Genomic DNA, 20,343 nt, shown 5'->3' on the forward strand with positions numbered 1-20,343 from the left:
TATGGCAATGACCGGATTGCTGGCGTGCAGCATCTCTGTCAGGAAGGAGCCTGGTATTGCGAGTAGGACTAGGCCAAGCCAGCTCATCAAGTATGGAGTGTTTGGCCACCTGCGGCGGAGAACCATGAGACGGCTGTTCACACTTAAGTGATACTAGCCTTCGAACACGGCGTACCAGACTGGGAGTTGCCGCTCCCCCCAGCAGCAACCATACACAGCCACGGCAGGGCATCGTCCCACGGAAGAATTCACCGGAAGAGTACTTCTGCAACCTTGGCCTCAGCTGAGATGACCAACAGCTGGAAGCTCCAGCACGGAGAGCACATGCTTTGCTCAGAAGATACGCCGACGGTTGCCGGGAGCCCCGGAAGGACGCCCGTGCAATCTTTGCCATCTGCTTCATATCTAACGGATCAAATAGAAGATTGTACGGTATAGCCACAAGCAAAAGCAATGGCTGCACTCAAGGCGGCACTTGGCCGTGCTGAGTCCTGGCCCGTGTGCGGCGTCTTACACGGCGTTTGAGATTAATTTGCCAGTAAGATACTTAGTTAGTGGCAAACACATCTTCTCGTAGCTCTTGGAAGTCTTTCTGGCCCCTTGAACGTCCTGCAATGTGGCGAAGGGCTCCTGTGGACCTAACCCTAAGAAAAGGGTTTCGCGACAGTTCCATAGACGCTCGCTTGGACTTCGTGTACGCCAACGCAGCATCTTAGACCAAGACCATCACCTTCTTCCCTTACCACAGCCGTTCGAGATTTCGTTAGAATGTCAAATAATGTACAGCTATACGTCTACGACCTGAGCAATGGTCTTGCTAGGCAACTCTCTCTGCCGCTTACAGGAAAGCAGATAGACGGAATCTGGTGAGTTTCTGTGTTTGCATGGTTTAGCCGTTTCTGAATATTCAACGAAGTGCAGGCATACTTCTGTAGTTGTCTTCCGTAGGGAAGTATTTTACGGCCAAGGAATCTTGATAACTGCCCCAGGACGGTCGCACGTACGTCATCACTTTCTGAGCTGTAGTCGCACTTCTCACCCCAGTATCCCAGCATGGAAAGCCCCTGCACATCATAGATGTTGGAGATACTTCGATAGATGAAGATACTTTCGAAGAATACCTTAATGAGATGAGGGAACACTACACAGCCGACATGGTGCGTACACAGTATCATCATAGCTTTTGATACTGATGACTTCTTAGTATCATTTGTTAGGTGCGTGCTGATCATCTGCCAACGCGAATTCCGATTGATCGGTTTCGAAGACTTCAACTGCAATTCCTTCACTAATGACTGTGTCGGATTTTTGACCGGACAATCCATCCCTGCATGGATTCAAGGTTGGTGCTATCAATGCGTACTTCAACGGCCTTGTTATTTACACTCTGGAATAAGACCTGCCTTCAGACTTCCTATCGACGCCATTTGGAGCAGCCCTCCGTCCCACCATTGATGCTATGTTTCGCCGTCCTGCTCCTGGAACCGCCAACCCTCCAGCCCAGCCCTCTCCCCAGGCAGCAGCCGCAGCCGCGGCTGCGGCTCCCGATCCGGCCCTCGCATCGACGCTTCTGCAAGCAGTTGCCGCTCAGGCTTTTGCTACTGACGGCGCACCGTCAACCTCGTCTCTTACACAGTCAGCTCAGAGTGTTACAGAGGCGGCGTCGAGCGAAACAGCTACCGCGCCGATACATATGTGCACTAACCCTACTTCCTTCCACAATACCCTGAGGACGCACAGAGCAGTCGTTGCATTCTTCACGTCGCAGACTTGCCCACCTTGCAGGATGATTGAGCCTACCTTCGAGAGACTTGCTCATGAGAAGACTCAGGCTGCAGGTATTGGTGGCGGGGGCGGAATTGCTTTCGTCAAGGTCGATATTGGTGCCGGTATGGGTCATGCTATAGGTGCCGAGTACGGCGTTCGGGCGACCCCAACCTTCATCTTCTTTAAGGACAGCAGCAAGGTGAATTGTTCTCTTCCTGTCTTGAAGGTATTCACTTCTGACCAGCTCAATCATATAGACTCATCAGATGAGCGGAGCGGATGTCGCGGAACTCAAGACGCAGGTAGATTTTCTCCTTTGGGAGGCATATCCTCGTCAGTCGCAACCCAGACAGCCTCCTGCCGTAATGACTCTCTGAGATCCCCTGTTTTTGCAGCACACCCGCATACTCAGAAATCTTTGCCAAGTCTAGACTCAGTCTCAACAGACCCAATTTTATTCACACAAGTCCCGAATCTGGACGTCGTCCTCAACAAGTTATCCTCGTTTATAGATAGTACAAACCCACCAATACCCTCCTCAGCGAAGACGGCACTTTCTGCGGAAGTAATTCCTGCTCTGAAAGCGCGCTTTACTTTCAATTCTACCGCCAAATCCGGCCCATCTCCTTCGACGACAGTTCTGAACAAGTGGACGGAGATTACCCGAACGCTGTCTGTACCCCTGCCCGCTGCGCAGCTTTTCCCGCTTGTCGACCTCTGGCGGCTCGCGCTGCTTGATGGCGCGGTCGGTGTATTCTGCGCTTCGGCGTCCGGCGGCTCCGCAGATCCCATACAGATGCTCCTCGTCAAGGCTCTCGCTCTTCTGAGCGGCGCACCCGACGCTGCGCGGAACTACTTCCTCACGCTCTTGCGCCTCTTGTCGAACGCATTTGCCTTCCCAGCCTTGGCACGGACCCTCCTGAGTGGCATGGGCAAGCGCAAGAGCGTGACATCGCTCCTCGTGCACAGTTTGCTGCATGCGGACAGCCCCGTCCGCACCGCGGCAGCAAGCCTCGCGTTCAACGTCGCTGCCTTCATACAGAAGGAGCGCCTGGAACAGGTGCGGAGGCGTTACGGGCCGTTCGCGACCTCAGAAGAGGACGGCGACTGGGAAGTTGAAGTGATCAGCGCTGTGCTGGAAGCGTTGCAGAACGAGACGCAGAGCGAGGACGTCGGTGAGCTGTCTTCGTGCATCACTCTGGATTTAGGAAAGTTGACGAGTGTAATGCAGTTCACCGGCTGACGGCGTGCCTTGCATTTCTCTTAAGATTCTCGCCTGTGTACGACTCACAAATCGGGTCTCTGCTCGAGGTTCTGCAGGCCAAGGATACCCTGAAGTCGAAGCTGGCGCCAGGTGGTTGCGGTGTAGAAGGGGTCAAGTCGTCTAACCTGAGGAAGCTGATTACACAGGTTGCGGACAACCTATGCTAGATGCATCGAACGCACTCTGTCGCTTCTCACCTTCCGTCTAGTTTTTTTTTTTGCGCTGCGAGGCCATTTGAATCTATTAGAACTAATGCGAACAGTGGTTAATTATGGCATGGTGTATACGCGATGGTATAGACAGTGGTTGATTTTGTAACATTGGGGTGGACAACAGCGCGGCGCAACAGAAAGTCGGTAGTGTTCTTATTCTTCTAGTCAAAGCCCAGCACCGGGCGCGGAAGGAGCACGACATAATGTTTCGTGCGCGTGAATACTGAACTCGGGCCAGTGCAACCCGCGGGTAGCAGTGAATGGCCTCGACGGGTAATTAGTTATAAGTTATACAAATTCCGAGGCTGACAGCATTTATGGTACTCCGACGCGTTAAGGCTTTAACAAGGTTAAACAAATCAGGTATGAAACAGGGCTGAAGGCAATAACCGCGAGTATGGGTAGAGATGTGAGCTCATGGTACTGGCTGGTATGTCGGCTCACGAAATTTCGGACTCCCGAGGGCATGGGCGAGAGGTAGCGGGGAAAGAGGCCGTGGCCTCGGCAACTGTAGGCGCCGGAAGGGGTGGCTGAAAATCTTGAGGAAAAACTGTAAAGTCGCTGTACAGCTGCTCAACGATGCTCGCGGCGACCGCATATCCTTTCCCTTTTCCACCCCCGCACCCACAAGCAAGCTATCAGCCTAACTCGAATGCTGTCTCACTATCAGGTTGGCTTGCATATGTCCCTAAAATATACCAAAATTTGCTTATCGACGCTGAACACATAGATGTCGACCGACAGCGTGATTTGCAGCGAAAACGCGCCTATCTAAACCTCTTGTCCCCAGCACAGATCATAGAGATATGTCTCGACTTCGAGCAGTACATACCACTGCACATACGGCCGACGGTCTGGCCATGCGACCTTGACGCCGCCATCCAGGCCTTGCAAAAAGCTTCGCAGCATTCTGATCCTCCGAAAAATGATGCGCCTCCTCGGCAGCAGCAGGGTCCATCATCACCTCCAGCTGAGGCTACGTCTACGACAGCATCGAGTGCCGACGTACCATCACAGCAGGTGCATCCGCTCGGCGTCGTGCCACTTGCGCAGGCTGTCGAGGCGCCTTCTCTGGCGCATGCATCCTCTCCAGAGAAGCCCTCTACGCCTGAGACCATCCACCTACCTGTTATTGCACATGATCCCGACCAGACTCAATCCCCTATACTCGGCTTTCCGACGACCACCAAAACTCAGACAGATCCCAGTCAGATATCCGATGCGGAGTCGGCAACCACCACGGAGTCTGTGCCTATCACCTCCACAACGGCCGCACATGCCTCCCCTGCATCTCAGGCTCAGGTGTCTACAGCTCTGCCAGACGCGACCACAATCGAAGAGGTGCATACATCCACCTCTGAGACTTCGGCGCAGACCTCGACGCAGACTTCTGCTACACAGGCACCAGGTCAGGCACCTGCGCCTGTTCCTCCCGTCCCGTATCCATATGCGCCGTATGGGTATCCCCTACAGCCCCCCTACGTGCCCCTACCTGGTACAGCACCGCAAGCCGCTTACCCACACGCTCCATACTACCCACCACCGGGCACCCCAACAGGATATACCTCGCATTATCCTGGTTATCCCCCATATCCCGCGTCAGCACATCCTTATCCACTGAATACACATCAGCACACACACCAACCACCACAGCCACCACCGCAAACTCAGGGCGAGGATCTTCCCAGTTATGAAGACATGATCGTCGAGGCCCTTTCAGAGATTGGAGATCCGGATGGCGCAGCGCCAAAGGACATCTTTACGTGGATCGGAGCAAGATGGCCCTTGCAAATGAATTTCCGGCCGAGTGCGAGCCAGGCATTGCAGAAGGCGTTCAGGAGAGGTAGACTGGAGAAGCGGTCTGGGGGTCGATACAGGTTGAATCCTACGTGGGAAGGCGGCGCCGTGCGTAACAAAATTTTGAAGCTATCATGCAACTTTCTAATTCCCGTGTCTAGACTTCGAAGAGGACCACGCGCCGTCCACAGACACTGGCGCAGACAACTTTTGCACTCCACCATCCGCTGCCTCAACAGAATGCCTCTCCGTTCACACACGCGCCTCTTCCACACCGTGCACATACTTCTCCACCTCCTCCAGCACCCCCACCACAACATCAGCCGTATCCTGGCTATGCATATCCATACGCGGGTTATGGAGCGTATCCCGGCTACCCGTATCCTGGTCAGCCTGGTCAGACAGCCAACAAGGCAATAACGGCGACGTTCAAGACGACTTTCCAATCTGCTGCGAGCGAGACTGTCCCGTCAGGTGTGGAAAGGGACAGCGCATCAGAAGAGGCAAGCGATACCTGGGAAGCTGCGCAGCACATCTTGCAGGCCATCAACTTCGGCTCGCTGCAGAACATCGCTTCGTCGTCATCGAGTAGTGCATCTGGCGGTGCACTGCCGGCGCCAGCAATGGCTAGTCTAGACTTGAGTGGGGGCGCATCGTCATCGTCAGCTGGCGTAACACCACAAGCCATTGCTGTGGGCGAAGATGGGCTGGGACGTGCGACACTCACCGACGAGGAGCGTGCGTCGTTACAAGCACAGTTGGCATTGCTTGCCGCTCAGCTTAGTGAGATTGCGTACGAGGAGCCTGTTCCAATGCATTTACCTGCTCCGCCAGAAGTTCCGCCTGCAGAGCATGCTCGTTCCCAGTCTCAGCCACAGCAGCCTCAATCTCAGCAGCTACACCACCCCAACTCGTCTCAGCCGCAGCAGCCTCCCCGACTACCGCCCGTCATCACACAAGCTTCGTCCATGCACGCGGTACTCATGGACGTCAATCAGTTTCCGGACAACAATCCCTCGACGCTTGTTGGCGTCTTCCAGGTGCGAGCGCAGACGCGTACACCTCCGAGGCCTTCGACGCCATCCCAGCCGCCGCCGCCCCAGCCTGCAGTGCAGCTGCTGCCTACACCAGCATCACAGCATCCTACCCACGAACCGGCTTTTCAACCTACCGTGGCTGCAGAGGCAGAAGAGTCGCCTGCTGTTCGGCCTATCGTGGCTGCGGAAGCTCCAAAAAGATCCGCAGCCGCGCCCGACGAAGAGTCGGACGAGGATGAAGACATGGAGATGGTCGATGTCGACAGCTTTATACAGGGCCTGCGGACATGAGCATTTGAGACCGTTGTGCACATGTGTAACCTACCGCGTATTGCTGTATGATTGATGTCCGGATCTCACTCAACTGCTGTGTCTTCGTTGGGCTGTGCCAACGGCAAGACGGTGTTGGAGTCTCTTTTCGGCGCGAATACTTGTGGACGACACGGTGCGATATTTGCCGGCTCCTCTGAAAGCTGTATGCCGTCTATACTTGCATTCCCGCGATACGCTTGGTGTGAGACCGGCCGCGGTAGGTTAAACCCTCAATCGTCTGTAGTGACGAGCCTTGTAATTCGACCACAGTTGCTGAATCTCTAGACCTTGAGCGAAGCGTGGCGTGGGAATTGAGCCTCGCATGTCGAGCAGTGCCGCTTGTTTGTAGCCGGCTTGGCAATCCTGATTTTCTGCCTTGCGAGCCACATTTATGAGATTTTAATGCGCCCGCGGTGAGGTCCAACAAATCGACTGCTCTTCTTATCATCGTACTGCATGAGTTTGTCTGAACGACAGAACGGGGCTCGGTTGCAGACGGTGCTGCAGAGAAACTGCGACAGCCTTTTCGAGAGTTCCCTTGCGCCCAAGAACGCCTTAGCGGCGGCAAACCGTAGCTATAGCTTGCTGCAATACACAGCTGCGAACAGATGGAATCTGTGGGGTAGTAGTCTCCCAACTTCGCTTGCGAAGCAAACATCTAGGGTAGGATACACTGTTGCTATTCCAGGGAGAGCACTTGCGAAAACATAGAACATACACATCTAAATGATAGCACGAAAGGCGACACCGAAGCCCCGAAGCCTGAGTACCCTGCAGAGAAACACCGTCCCAGGAGAAAACCCTCTCCGCATCACCTCAAGCGAATAACTCTAGAATGATAGGCGGCACCGGAAACGAGAACCCAACAGCCGGCAGATACAAGACGGAGACCACGTGCGGGCAAGTTCGGAGAAGGGGACGAGGTTGGGGGGTCGGCGAATGAAGAGCCAAACAATGCAGCAAGTGGCGGTGAAGATGATGGATACATGTGATACATTGCGAATGCGGGCCTTTCGTGCGCCTCAGGGGCAAAGATAGGCGGCGCGAAAGCGAAAGGTATATGTGGGACAGAACATTGTCAGATACAGTACCAAGATAGTGTTTCCAGAGATGGACCGATTGCGAAGCGTGGACGATGGGAGACGTTTTGTTGCTGTATTGCGGAAGATGTTTGTGCGAGTGATTGCGGAGGATGTATAGAGAAGCATGGCTGCCGTCGGCGGCATGGGTCGTCGGGAACAGGCGCAGAGATGGAAGAAGGGTAGTGACGTGCCGAACCAGAAGACTATTGTCGTCATGTCGGCTTGTAGTAGATCGTCGTGATGTACTGTGAAAACAACCCCCAATCAGCGAGTGGAGATCCTAGCGGTGGACACCCCACTTACCTTCTTCCGGTATCTCGTTGTGTTTGCCACGGCTAGCACACCGTTCCGGATTGCGCTCGTGCTTAGGTGATGGAGCACGACGTGACTCGGCACGGCCAGGACACTAGCGTCATCCGCGAGACCAGGTGTTTCCAGCTTCGCTGGGTTCGCGACCCGCTTCGACGGGGTGTGTCCTAGTAGCTGCGCGCCCCCTTCGCCACCCGGTGTCGGCGGCGGACTCGATGCCCCGAGCACCGCAACTTCTGCGCCAGAGGCCGTCACGACGGGCAGCACGCCACCGGCCTCAACGCCGTCGGCAGTTGTTGACGTCATGCCCAAACTCGACGGCGCGTGCGGCCTCGGGCGGCCATCGCGGTCCCGTTCGCGCCGCCGCCGCTCCTTCTCCTTCTCCTTCTCTCGCCGGCGATCTCGCTCGCTTGGCGTCCCCGGGGCACCGGAAATCTGAGGCCGGGCATTGAGAATCAGCTTGTCGAGGTGTCGAGGGAGAGCAGGAGCCGGAGGCACATTCGGTGCTGGGACACTGCTTGAGGTCGTCGGAGAGTCTTGTGACGCAAGGTAATTCTCCTCCTCGGCGGCAGCGTTGATGAGCTCCTGCGGGACCTCGCAAGTCCAGCCTCCGTCTTCCCGCAAAGTCCCATTCTCGCGTGTGCTTGATGAAGCGTCGCTCCAGAACGAAGCAAACTGCTGTATATGGTTGAAAGGAGTAGGCTGAGGAGATGAGGAGGATGGCGAGACACTAGATGATGATGCCGCATTAACGTAGTTTGCGAGCGAGCCATCAATGTCGTCTACAGCTGTCGGATAGTCGTCTGCAATCCGCCACTGTTCGTCAACGATGAATTTGAAGTGGTGAGTGCCCGGTAGAACGTGTATTTGTGTATGCCATATTTTTGTATCTGGGCTGCACACATTGAAACATGTCAGTCGATCTAAGACTCGCGAATAACGAAGGACGTGAAATGGAAACCGTAGACAGCTAGCGAGACGTGCTATTCGGTCTGGACCGGAGGATCTTCATGCACGTTGCAGATAAACTCGCGGCTGAGAGTGCACAGACCAAGCCGTGAACCCACGAGCATATCGCGTCTGGTCACATGAGAACGCTACAGTGTCAGATAGTGCTGACAAGCTGAACAGCCTGTCATAGAGGTCGAACCTCTCGCTCGGGGGCCTCGCTAGCCAATGAAAGGCCCTGTTTGGTCTAGGACGTAACACGAGATTGGAACAAAAGCAAACAGGAAAAGACACGGTCTGCAAGCTGATAGTAAGGTTCCAAGATGGAACCCATCATTGGGCACGAGTAGACCACGAGCATGGCAAAGAAGGGGATGATGAGCGGACCTGGAATCGTCCAATAATCGCACGTCTGGCTTCATGTCGAGCTGTAGCCACTCGAGCTTGGAGAAACGATAATGTTTGGGACATGGCAAGGACGGAGTGAGGGCGAAAGGCAAAGAGAGAGAGACTCACTCGTATTCCATGGGCTGGCGTCCCTTCCAATAGTCGTCCCCTGCTCGTGCTAGCACAACCGACTTGCCTCCACCTCTCCACTTGATGGTGACGGTGACATGCTCCGGCCTCTGGCCAATCTCGCCCTCGGCCTTGGGCAGCGCGAGCGGGATCGTGCTGTGTACGACCTCTGGGACGAACTCGTGCGTCTGCGGCTCCTGGTGGGGCGGCGAACCTTGTTCCTGATCGCCCGATATGAACGAGTGCGTGGACGGGTGCGCGCTGCTGAGGTAGGACCTGTACCGCGAGCCGCGGCCGTTCTGCTGGAGTGCTAGCTGCGCGGCGGACGCAAAGTTATTCTGGACGCGGAAGGATGGCGCCTGTGTCCTGGGCGAGACCGGTATCGGGATGGGCGACGAGGCCCGTGGACGGCGGTAGCCAGCATGCGGGGAGGCACCTGGCGAGGTGGCGGGGGTGAGCGCGAGGGACGCCAGGTCGGGCAGCTCGAGGGATTTCTTCTTGCTGCGCAACGACTTGTGCACCCGATTCGACGATGGTACTGGGCTGCCGCCTCTGCTCGATGGAGACTGGGTGCGCCTGGTGGGAGAGTCGTAGCGGCGAGAGGAGGGGCGGAGATGACTGTTGTGGTTGTTTGTGTTCGCAGCGTTAGAGGTGGAGTTGCCCATACTCTACAGAGGTGGCAGAGGACCCGAGGCGCGAGTGACACACGGAGCCGTACGGGCTCTTTGTTCGGAGAAGGGCCGCAGGAGAAACCTCGAGAGAAAGAGTGCCTCTGGATGGAACTTGAATAATATGATGTGTGATGTGCCGCAGGCTATGCGAGCTAGAGAGCGTTTTGAGGCCGAATTGTAGGCCAGTTAAGGAGGTAGAGCCCCGCCTAAAAGCTCGTCGCGAGATCGGATAGGGTCAAGAGGAGAACGTCGTGGATTCTGCACGACTTGAGCAGAGCCAGGTCGAGCATTGTTTGGCCTTGTGTGCTCCCATGATCAATCACAGACCCCTATCCTCATTGCGCTCCTCCGCTGCGAGAGAGCAGCGGCGACACAGACCTCGACAAAAGACAGAATAAATATTCTAAAGCTTCATACAATAATAGTTAGGCCCTGTGTAAAGCCTATCTCGGGTATGCTTGACAGGCATCACTCCGTAGATCTGCGCTCCCATCTCTTTAGCTAGCAATTGCCAGATCGCTCCCCTTGAGCTACATGTGGCCCTCCCGCGCAAGCACCAACCGACGTCCTGAATAACGACACTAGAAGACATGGCTGCAGTTGCCCGGGCTCACAACACCCTGCACGCGAGAGGGCCCGCACAACACGACCAGCGGACGAGTGTTACCCCGCACCCCGAGATCGATCAGAATGACGGCATGAGAAAGGTGACAACTCCTTGTCTTCAGTTCTTGCTCCCACCGCCCAGGAGCCACCATCTATCAGAGGGTGTTCCCGAGCAACGTCGGCGGTCTAATCCTCCTAGCTGATAGTTTTAGTCGACGCCAAGGATAAGAAAGTTACCACTACAAGGGTTCCTGTGCGCTCCCTCCCGTGCTCATTGATGGGTCAGATACTCGTTAGGCGGAATCATAGCGTTGGCCTTGACACCGATATACTGATATCTGACGTCGGGTGGAACAGTAGAGCGCGCTTTCCTCTCACATCAACGAGGGACGTATCTCTTCCAGAGCATTCCTTGGCTCTATACCAGAGCTCGCATCGGGCGAGAAAACGCGCCCTGACCTTCTGGTCGAAATAGGCTGACACTGCCAAGAAATTGCCACGGTTCTACTCTCGCAGTTCAGCAAGACCCGGACGAAGTCTGGGCACCCTTGACATAGAGACTGCTGAGAGTCAGATCATGATCAGTGAAGTGTGACATTAGCGGAAGAAAACGTACTACGAGCCTGCAGCTGTCAGATGACGACGATACAGATTTCTGCTCGAGTCACGATAGCTCGATCGACTGGACGTGGTTGCGTATGTACGGGATGCGTCTTGACATCCTTCCTTGTGCTATTCCGGACTACAAAAGCAACTTAGACGACACGCACCTGGGCTAAACGATATGAGCGCAGGCTCGACATACCCTAGACAGGCCTGAGCTCCTTTGCTATCTGTCACTTTGTTGCAAAGGCATCAGGTCAAGCTATTTGAATGTTCAAACGCGAATTCAACAGGGTCGGAGCGCCTTAGAGCGCCCTCTCCTATTTTGGGTATTCCCGCCTTCTCGGCCGACACGTGCGGCTGGCGCTACGCTGCTTCGCGCCGTCTCTGGGCTTCTGCACGGGTCTGGGATGCTGTACAGAGCTCGCAAATTTCGATCTCTGCGCTGTTTTTAACCTCCTGTTCGAATGCTGAAATATCCGCGCCGCAACGTTTCGCTTGCAATATTGCGATCGGGACACGGTCAAGCACATGACCGACCGCCAGCCCACGTAGACACCATGCGGCGGGGCGTGTGACACCGGACGCAAGCCTGCAGCAATGAGAGCTTGCGGCTGTTGTCGGCCTCATCTTCCTCTTCTCCTGCCTCTTCGCCTCCTTCTCTGACACGGAGACACGGCTTACTTGCACTAGCAGATAGCTTCGGCTAATAAAGCGGCCCCGAGCACCGCTTCACTGCGGCCTTCAACGAACAGAGACTAAACGGCCCCTTGTGGTATGTGCTCATCAGATAGCTCATCAGGTCAGAATGTCGAGCACTTATTCGGCCCATACAGAAGTTTTCGTCCGCCTTTGTACTCTGAGCGATCACCATGCTCGCGCCGCACTCTGCACGACCACGCTCGCACTCATCCCCCGCGCATCCGAGCCGAAGCGCATCCAAAGCCGAAGTCCCTCCAGCTCCGGCGCAGCATTCCGCCTTCGCGGCGGTGGAAGAAGTACCGGACCTGCGAGGAAATGGCAATTCTCCTCAGTCATCCCCGCGCGCCGCCAGTCATAATCCGAGACAGGTGTTCCGTCTGAAACGTCCGTCGAGCTCGAGCTCAGCAATGGATCCCACTTTCTCCTCTGACCTCCATGCAAGCAGCAGCAGCCCCCCTCAGAATCGCCTGCCACCTCTCCCGCCAGTACCACCGCGGCGCGATACGGGGTCAGGCCCACGTCCGTCGACGTCCTCTGGCCCGCGCCTTCCGGAGTATACCCAGAAAAGAGTCCGGAGAGCGTCGACCTCAGCATCAGACTTGCGTAGGGAGTCTTCGTTTTTTCGAGGCTTTGGTCCAATTATGGAGGTGCGTGCTGACCTACACTGAAACATGTGGATCACATCAATGAGTCTCATCAGGCAGGAACCGATTTCGTGCTGCAGCGCAAGAAGAGCCGTAGCAACAGGCAGCTACCTTCGAAGACATCCACCACGACACCAAAGGTACAAGAGGAGGTGCCTGTCCCCGGGCCCCAGTTCTCCACCCCCGACCGCGCGATCCTCCAGGAGCTGAAGCGCAAGATGCAGGCGCGTGACGCGCAGTTCCGGATAAAGAACGGCAAGAAACATCACCCATATTCGCCAAACGTCGTGCCCTATCCGGCAAGCTGCGAAAGGGACGTCGTCGACAAGTAAGCGAAATTGCAATATCTGTTGAAGTGGTCGCTTATATGATAACTGGCAGTGACATCTGGGAATGCATGTGGGCGCAGGATGTGCTAAATGGGCAGATAACTTGGTATGTGCCGGACAGACCGCCAGGGAAAGTGTTCGTAGGTTCCCCTCCAGGTGTTCAAGTTTTCTCTGGGGCTTACACTACACTCGTTGTGCTAGTTTGGACATTGGCTGTGGTGTGTCTCCACTTTTCTGGTTCTGGCGCGATCTGACGATATCCTTCAGGGTCAGGATTCTGGATATTGGATTCCGCGGTTCGATGGACGGTACGTCGTTTAGCTCAGGAACGTCTTCGTCATGATCATTGAGCAACCATCTCCCCCAGGACACTCACTTCGTCGGTCAGCGGTGAGCAGCCCAAGTACAGCAACAGCATTACTCATCAAACGAACCAGGGCTCGACATCGTGCCACTCCAACCCGACCTCTACCAAACGGGTTCTTCACAGCTCGCATCCCGGATAACATGGGTCCAAGCAAACTTGTAAGCCGGCATGTGAAACCGCATCTCGTCTTCTCACATTCCGCCGGGCAGTCTCGAAGGTCTTCCATTTCCAAATGAAGAGTTTGACTTTGTGTGAGTAGAAGTATGACGCGGCATCGGGTTGTGTTCTCAGGCTTATGACTCGGACCCAATACGCAGCCACGCAAAGCGAATATCTCGCGGTGTACCGGAAGACGAGGTGCGTGCGGCCGCTGCTAGCCCGTGTCCCAGTCGCGCTAACAGAGTCTGGGCAGTGGGACAGCTTGCTTGAGGTAAGCCACGTTCGCTTCGAATGGAGCCATCTCAGCTCTCAAGCTGTTTCTCTTCCAGGACATCCACCGCATACTCAAGCCCGATGGCGTCTTTTCTGTGGGCGCCTTTTCCTGCACCAAGAGCAAATGTCTGACGTGCTCCGCTTCAGCTCTCCGACGAGGAACTCGTATTTCCAGGCAACCTTGCAAACAATGGCAGGTCTCCCGATGCCGTTGATTTAACGAAGAGTATCCCCTCCACTGGTCCCGCGACACCAGAGGACTCGCCTGGGCACTCCTCGCGGAACTCGCCCATGTCAGACGTTGTCTTCTCGCCCGACCCGAATTCTGACTCTGACGAACTCAGTGCCCCCCGCAGAGCCCAATCAGATCCGCGATGGCTCAAAGCTCTTGAGGTTTCGGCATTTCCATCTACGCTCAGCCTCGGGCTCATGTCGCCCACCGCCGCGCCCATCTCTCCCGCCGTGTCCACTTCGCCCACGCGTACCCGAGCGACCCCTGCCGGCTCGCCGAAGCGGGAGCGGAGCGAGCAGGAGCTGCTGGACGTCGTGACGCTTGGTAAGCCTGAGCCCAAACCGGCGTTCGACCCGCGCGACCACAGGCTTCTCGAGTACATCTACAACGAGATGCACGCCTTGAGGTTCATCAACCTTGAACCGATAGCCGTTATCACGAATGCGATGTCGCTCATTTTCAGGGGTGCGCAGCTCTCTGCAAGTCTTGTTGCCGCAGCTAACCGAAGTGACAGAGGTCGTCACCCACCCACCGGTCATACTGGCGTTTCCGCCCGTTTCTACGAACCCCGCGACGTGTGCCGGGGCCACGAAAGGGAAGCAGGACGAGCATGGAAGTGCGACGTCGGACTTGAGCACGCATGCCGACGAACATTCACCGCTCATATCATTCGCGCAAGTCGCCGCCGGAGGTAGCCCATATGTCAGGTTCGATTACGACCGCGTGACCCGGCGCCACCCACGTGGTGTTATGATCATTGGCAGCGACTCGGACTCGACCTCAGAGAAGAACAGCTCGCTGCCCAGCCGTCCGAGCGCGCCTTTACCCCCGGTTCACGAACTCGTTCCGCTAGCCGGCCTCACGTTCGACCACAGATCCCTGAATATGCACCTCCATCTCCGCGTGAAAGAGGTCCTATCGTGCGCGGAGGCAATGTGGCAGTTTGTGCTGGACTACCAGGAGAGGAATCTGGATGGGGCCCGCCCCAGGTCGGCGCAGGGGCAGGGGCAGGGGCAGGGGCAGGGGCAGCGCAGGGGGCGCATGCGTTTGCGGAAGAACCGCGAGTTCCACGAAGATCTAGTGCAGCTGCACCGGAGGGAGTTCGATGCTATGTTGACTCGGTACCGTCTGTACGTGCTCTACAAATCGGCCTTCTACGCTTTGCTGACCATGTGACAGAGACATGGAAGAGCACACTCTTCTGACGAACAGCGTCCATTCTCGTCTCAGCTGGCCTCACGTGCGCTCGCCTAAACCACCGGAGCGAGTCGAGTTCGAAGAGCTTTGCGAAAAGTGGGAGAAGCACCTTGCAGAGACTGCGTCTACTCAGACGCAGCTCGACCACGGCCACAGCAACTCGCTGACCTCGGGCTCGACCTTTTCAGAGCTCTCCATCACGTCTACGCCAGCGTCAGAGGCTTCCTCAGAGTATGCTACCTCGCAGCCCGGACATGCCATTCCTGAGGGGCGCATCGCGGCATCGGCGAAGCCTTTTCAGGAGTCTAAGGATCCTGCAGGGTGTCCTTCACGGACACCCCACCCTTCGGAACGGACGAGTCGGACCTTCAGGACCATCGTGGCATGGAAATGAGAACCAGATCTGAGCTCACGTGAATCACATTCCTTCTGATAAGTTTCTTTATCCAGCCACCCCCAAGCACGCATTCATTAAGCATCCCTACGTACGGCTGTGTTCAACCACCCCAAGCACACAATCATTAAACTTCTCTACGTACGTCTCTTTTCCAATACTGTACGGTTTGTAGATTATACCCAGCTTGGTCCCGACTGTTTGAGTTGGCGTCATTAATCGTTGTTTTGTATCTACCGTCCTTCACAGTAGCTACTGGCTCCGTCTTTAGCGTGTACCATTCCGACGTACGCACCCTGGAACCTGCAAGCCAGCTTAATGTCTACATTCTGCAAGACGTTGCAGCAGTTTCGAAACTCCTCTTCTGCTCTCGACTCTACACCGCAGAATATTACGTCTACCACGTGTTCGCCATGAAGCTGCAAGTGAGCTGTCCACGTTTTTTTTTTCCGGGGTTCAAAGTGCTACCTACATAGGGTAATGTCTACGAGCGTCCGTGTGTCGCATAAAGAGCTGTCCACGTTGTCGAGCGACTTCAGCTCACACCTGCCATGTCTGCTACAGAAACGCGCACGATTTTGCCCGAGTTTGGCCCTCTACGTCGTGCGATTGACGATCTTCACTCCTCTGTTCAGAGTTTAGAGTGACCTACCTATGTACCGTGAGTGTTAGCGAGTAGTCGCGTTGAATCTCCGCTGGCAGCATTCAATACTTGAATACTAATGAATTCTCGCGCAGTGATGATTTTTCGACACCTGCCGACGACAACGACCTCGATGGTCGACTGAAGAACTTCGACTACCTTATCTCCGATCTTCAGGCCGAGCTTCTAAGTCTCTTCCACCTCCGGGCGCAAACAGCAGCAGCCAGGAACCAAGTCTTGCCGTCTATAAGCAGGCTCCCTCCAGAGATTCTGCGCGAGATTTTTATGGCTCGCGTAGAACTTGGCGTGAAGACAGGCCGTTCCCACCCCGCACTCATCCTTTCCCATACGTGCTCGTTCTGGCGCACCATCACTCTGGCCCACCCGGCTCTATGGAGTCACATCGACCTATAGAACTCATCTTGGAGCGATGCGCCCAGTTACCGCTGAGAATCATGGGCTGCGACCAATCTACATCCCAGTATATTGTCGAACTCGTCCTCGCACACCCTCACCGCACCGTAGAGTGGAACCTCCAAGTCGAAGACAGCGACTCCTGGTGCTTTAAGCGTCCTATGAATCCTGATTCATGCTTGGCGCGACTGAGTCATTTGTCTTTGGAACTAATCGACTCCTACGACTCCGATTCGGACAACAACGATTTGATGAGTGGAACAATCATTGGTTCACGTCTGTTTGGTCGTTGTGGTACGCCCGAATTGCGCCACTTGTCCCTCTTTGGACTCCGTTTCCCCTGGGCGCGGGGCTTCTACAAAGACTTGCATACGCTGACGATCGAGAACGTGCCTATGACTGCGACATCACGAAGAGACAAAGATATTCGTTGGGTCATCCGAGAGTCGCCCCAACTTCATTATCTGGAACTTAGTTTCTGGTACTCGGGTGCCCAGAACGAGCTCAATGACAACTCACGCGACGTTTCACGCATCACTCTTCCTTCACTACATACAGTCAAATTCCAGATGTCCCTTTATCTGGCACATTGGCTGCTATCTGTTATCGACGCACCATCGATAGAGGTTTTACACGTGTGCACCTTGGGAAACTTATCCGAAGGTGTACATTCCATTGGGGGCCTCCTCACCATCCAGCCTGGCTTGGACATGTCTCGCATCCTTGGTAATATATTCAAGCTGGAAGTCCATATGGAGTTGGAGAATTCATACTCGGAAGATGTGATCGTGCAGCTTTTGGGCTATGCTGTTCCGCAAACCAAGGCTTTACGGCTCGCTTGGTCCGAGCGCCTGCCTGCGATAGCCACGCTGTCGCTGAGAGGGGTTTTCCAAGCTATTCAATCACACGGAGACCTTCCGCTACTTCAGACGTTGGTACTAAACTCGCATGAATCCTCCTGGGCGCAAATTCTTCGCCGCTGTGGCCGAAAAATCAAGGAGTTCGCACCTGAATGGCCTGCTCTCCCATCGCTCGTGCTCAAGTTCCCGTTTTTGACGTCCGTAAAACTTCAAGGCACGGCACACCTTTGCGTTACCGGGCAACAGCAGCACGACGCCGCTCTAGACGATATCGAGGCTCTGCCCAATCTGGAGCGCGTCGAGGTTGAAGGCGAGCTGGAACACGATTGCGCGCAACGACTCTGGGCGTGGTGCATGGAGCTTCCCTCGCTGAACCTGCTGGACATGAATGCGAGCATAATAACATTCCGCACGTTCGATCAAGCCCGCGCATTCGTACGGCAGACTGTGGGTCACAGTAATGCCGTATCCTTTATCCCGCCTAAAAGTCGTTTTTTGACCTCTACCGAACCAATTGAGCATGCGGAAAAGGACAGTCTGGCCCCGGTGCTCGACGAGCACGGAACTATGCTTTAGGTATGCGTTTCGTCAGAACGAAGCAGAATATTATATACAGTAGTTTCAGACGAAGATTCGTCTCGCTGTAACGGGTCTATGAATAAGCCTCGTTGATACATTATTTGTAGCGTCAGCCCTTCCAATTCCAAGGCCCAATCCATGGCGGCGTGCTCTCCCATCAGCTTTGCCTACGCTCGATAACCTTCTTCGTCAGAGTCATCCTCCTCATCGGTGTATTCTTCGCCGGTATCATGTACGCTTTGCAAGATGTGGAAATCCTTCACTAACCCTCGCAATCGCGCAAAATCCTCTTCGCACGCGGTCATGTTGATCTGGACGCAGTACGTGAGCGTGAGGTGTCTGGTGCGCAGCCCGTGCTTGGCGCGCTCCTCGAGAGTGTCCGCCAGCAGACGAACAAACGTCTGGGCGTGGTGACTGCCCGAGTGGGCATAGTTGCGCCGGGAGACAATAGTGAGAGTAAGCCGATGTAGCTCGGGGTACGGAAACGAAAGGGTGTCGTTGACCGCGGTGCCCGTTTGGAGCAGGCGCAGAAGCCTAGTCGCGGTATAGCATTGCGTGTATGCCTCGACTTGGCGAACCATCTGCGGTTGCAAGAGCGACGAGAACGTCTCCGCCTTCTTGATCGACCCGCGGAACATGAGGCCTTCGACTTCCGAAAGAGAGATAAGGGAGTAGAAGGCTCGGGTAATGGGCTCTCGCATAGACGTGTTGCGTCCGAGGGCGAGGGTAACAGAGAATCCGGTATTTTGGTCGCTCATGTCTTTGTCTGCGTCGGGGCGCAGCGGGCGATTCATCGTGTAGAGGATAAGTGTGATATGGTGCTGGTCTCCGGGACCGTGTGAGTAGTCTGCCACACACACGCGAGCGTTCCAGGGCTCCCCGATTATGCCCTCTCCAGCTGCTTTGGCCGCGACCTGCGCGAGTATAGCACGAGCGCCAGCCTCTTGCACAGGCTCGTCTCCAGCAATGTGCGCCCTGACATTATTCGGTATCGCTATGCAGGAGAGGAGCTGTGCGCTGGAGATGCCACCCTCACGGTCTCGGATCCACAGGTGTCGTAAAGCCGGTAGTCCGACCTCCATTCCCGTCTTCGACGTCACATTGTCCTGGCTAACCGAACGTATCAGCGTCAGGTGTGCGAGAGATGGCAAGCTTCCCAGAATTAACAGCCATTCGCCTATCGTAGGCGGAGGGGTGCACTCTTTGACGTATAGCGTCGTGAGCGTGTTACGGATAAGGGCCTGGAGGAGCGAAGGACTCGTCTGCATACATCGAAGGCTCCTGATTGCAGGCCAAAGATATTCGCGGAGTATTTTATACGAATTTGGGGCCAACTTGGGCGTTTGGACGACAGCAATGCTTTCGAGAGAGGGAGAGTCGAGGGTGCGGCCCTCGTGGACTGCATGAGTGATTATGGGACCTCCGAAAGTCATCGCAAGTCGCTGTATTCGAGAAGCCACCTGCATAATCAAGGACATAATCGACGGCCCAAAAGTATATGAGATAAGGTCCAGGTTTAGGACCAGCTCAAGCTGCTCGATCGTGAGCGGTAATCGCCCAGAGCGCTTGACCCATTCGTGTAGACGGAGGATACGCTCTGGCTTGTTATCCGAGCGCGTAAGAATGATGTGAGTCCAGAGAGAGGGCGTACGGAGAGCAATGTTTCTCCAGTGCTGACAAACGAAGGTGGCCGTTAACCAGTTGTGAGGAAGTGGAAGTCGCACGGCGGCGCCCCAGGAATCGCGATGCAAACGGAATAGCGAGAGGAAAACCTCCGAGAGCATTTCCGGAGGAAGATGCTGGTTGATCGGAGCGAGTGTGTTCCTGCGGGTCCTAAGCAAACGTTTTTCTTCTACAAGTCTTGCGATTTCGCGGTCGTGCGCGGCAATCGCATCGTCCACTAGTGCCTGGGAGTCCAGTGACATCAACATGTAGCCTACAGAATACAAGTGAGGCCCTCAGGATACAAACGTTGCAAGGCACTATGCCACTTATGAGACTAGTACCTCAATATGACGATGTGGTCCGGTTTCAAACGGTAGGCGGTCTGGCCGCAAAGACTCCACGTAATCCAGTACACTACTAACCAGAGTCAGCATTCAACATTCAGGTGCATACATACAGCCCAAACTAGAAGGGCTGCACCTGAGCGTCGCTGGGATTGTCGGAGGCGAATAGTCAAGGGCATGTTCGGGCGAAAGCGTTCCGTTGAGATTGCCACGTGGCATGACAGCATCCGCGATTTGCAGAGTTTGCAGGTCTCGGTTCCATCAATAACCTCGACTGAAGTGCTCTTTGAGGTCAAAGGATATATCGATTGCTTTGCTGTCATATTATAAATAAGTATGACGAAGTATTGGCAGCATGGAATGGGGGAAATCTTTGGTGAAACAAGCAACATAGTTAACCTGCTGGAATAATCGCAT

General features: G+C 55.1%; 5 protein-coding genes across 5 annotated transcripts; 3 read left to right on the forward strand and 2 right to left on the reverse strand.

Moving 5' to 3' along the window:
* Nucleotides 1–746: 746 nt before the first annotated feature.
* PHACADRAFT_262319 (uncharacterized protein) lies at nucleotides 747–3,337 on the forward strand. Its single transcript, XM_007399641.1, has 9 exons — nucleotides 747–866; nucleotides 917–1,000; nucleotides 1,053–1,157; nucleotides 1,205–1,217; nucleotides 1,268–1,342; nucleotides 1,398–1,966; nucleotides 2,025–2,100; nucleotides 2,163–2,942; nucleotides 2,999–3,337. Exons 3-9 carry the CDS (start codon nucleotides 1,155–1,157, stop codon nucleotides 3,196–3,198), a joined length of 1,716 nt encoding a protein of 571 aa, XP_007399703.1. The 5' UTR covers nucleotides 747–866; nucleotides 917–1,000; nucleotides 1,053–1,154; the 3' UTR covers nucleotides 3,199–3,337.
* A 1,839-nt stretch (nucleotides 3,338–5,176) lies between these two features.
* On the forward strand, nucleotides 5,177–6,484 carry PHACADRAFT_262322 (uncharacterized protein). The gene has a single exon (XM_007399642.1). The coding sequence runs from the start codon at nucleotides 5,664–5,666 to the stop codon at nucleotides 6,366–6,368; it is 705 nt and encodes a 234-aa protein (XP_007399704.1). The 5' UTR covers nucleotides 5,177–5,663; the 3' UTR covers nucleotides 6,369–6,484.
* A 516-nt stretch (nucleotides 6,485–7,000) lies between these two features.
* PHACADRAFT_262323 (carbohydrate-binding module family 48 protein) lies at nucleotides 7,001–10,650 on the reverse strand. The gene has a single exon (XM_007399643.1). It carries the CDS (start codon nucleotides 9,907–9,909, stop codon nucleotides 9,241–9,243), a length of 669 nt encoding a protein of 222 aa, XP_007399705.1. The 5' UTR covers nucleotides 9,910–10,650; the 3' UTR covers nucleotides 7,001–9,240.
* A 2,103-nt stretch (nucleotides 10,651–12,753) lies between these two features.
* Nucleotides 12,754–15,733, forward strand: PHACADRAFT_262325 (uncharacterized protein). The gene is made up of 13 exons (XM_007399644.1): nucleotides 12,754–12,798; nucleotides 12,852–12,935; nucleotides 13,001–13,017; nucleotides 13,067–13,107; nucleotides 13,167–13,182; nucleotides 13,237–13,324; nucleotides 13,376–13,417; nucleotides 13,484–13,523; nucleotides 13,579–13,596; nucleotides 13,655–13,693; nucleotides 13,746–14,295; nucleotides 14,345–14,960; nucleotides 15,010–15,733. Exons 11-13 carry the CDS (start codon nucleotides 13,890–13,892, stop codon nucleotides 15,419–15,421), a joined length of 1,434 nt encoding a protein of 477 aa, XP_007399706.1. The 5' UTR covers nucleotides 12,754–12,798; nucleotides 12,852–12,935; nucleotides 13,001–13,017; nucleotides 13,067–13,107; nucleotides 13,167–13,182; nucleotides 13,237–13,324; nucleotides 13,376–13,417; nucleotides 13,484–13,523; nucleotides 13,579–13,596; nucleotides 13,655–13,693; nucleotides 13,746–13,889; the 3' UTR covers nucleotides 15,422–15,733.
* Nucleotides 15,734–17,690: 1,957 nt separating this feature from the next.
* On the reverse strand, nucleotides 17,691–20,083 carry PHACADRAFT_262326 (uncharacterized protein). The gene has a single exon (XM_007399645.1). The coding sequence runs from the start codon at nucleotides 19,846–19,848 to the stop codon at nucleotides 18,085–18,087; it is 1,764 nt and encodes a 587-aa protein (XP_007399707.1). The 5' UTR covers nucleotides 19,849–20,083; the 3' UTR covers nucleotides 17,691–18,084.
* Between the last annotated feature and the right edge of the window lie 260 nt (nucleotides 20,084–20,343).

This window comes from Phanerochaete carnosa (assembly GCF_000300595.1).
Source record: "Phanerochaete carnosa HHB-10118-sp unplaced genomic scaffold PHACAscaffold_9, whole genome shotgun sequence".
In the NCBI taxonomy this organism is placed as follows: Eukaryota; Fungi; Basidiomycota; class Agaricomycetes; order Polyporales; family Phanerochaetaceae; genus Phanerochaete; species Phanerochaete carnosa.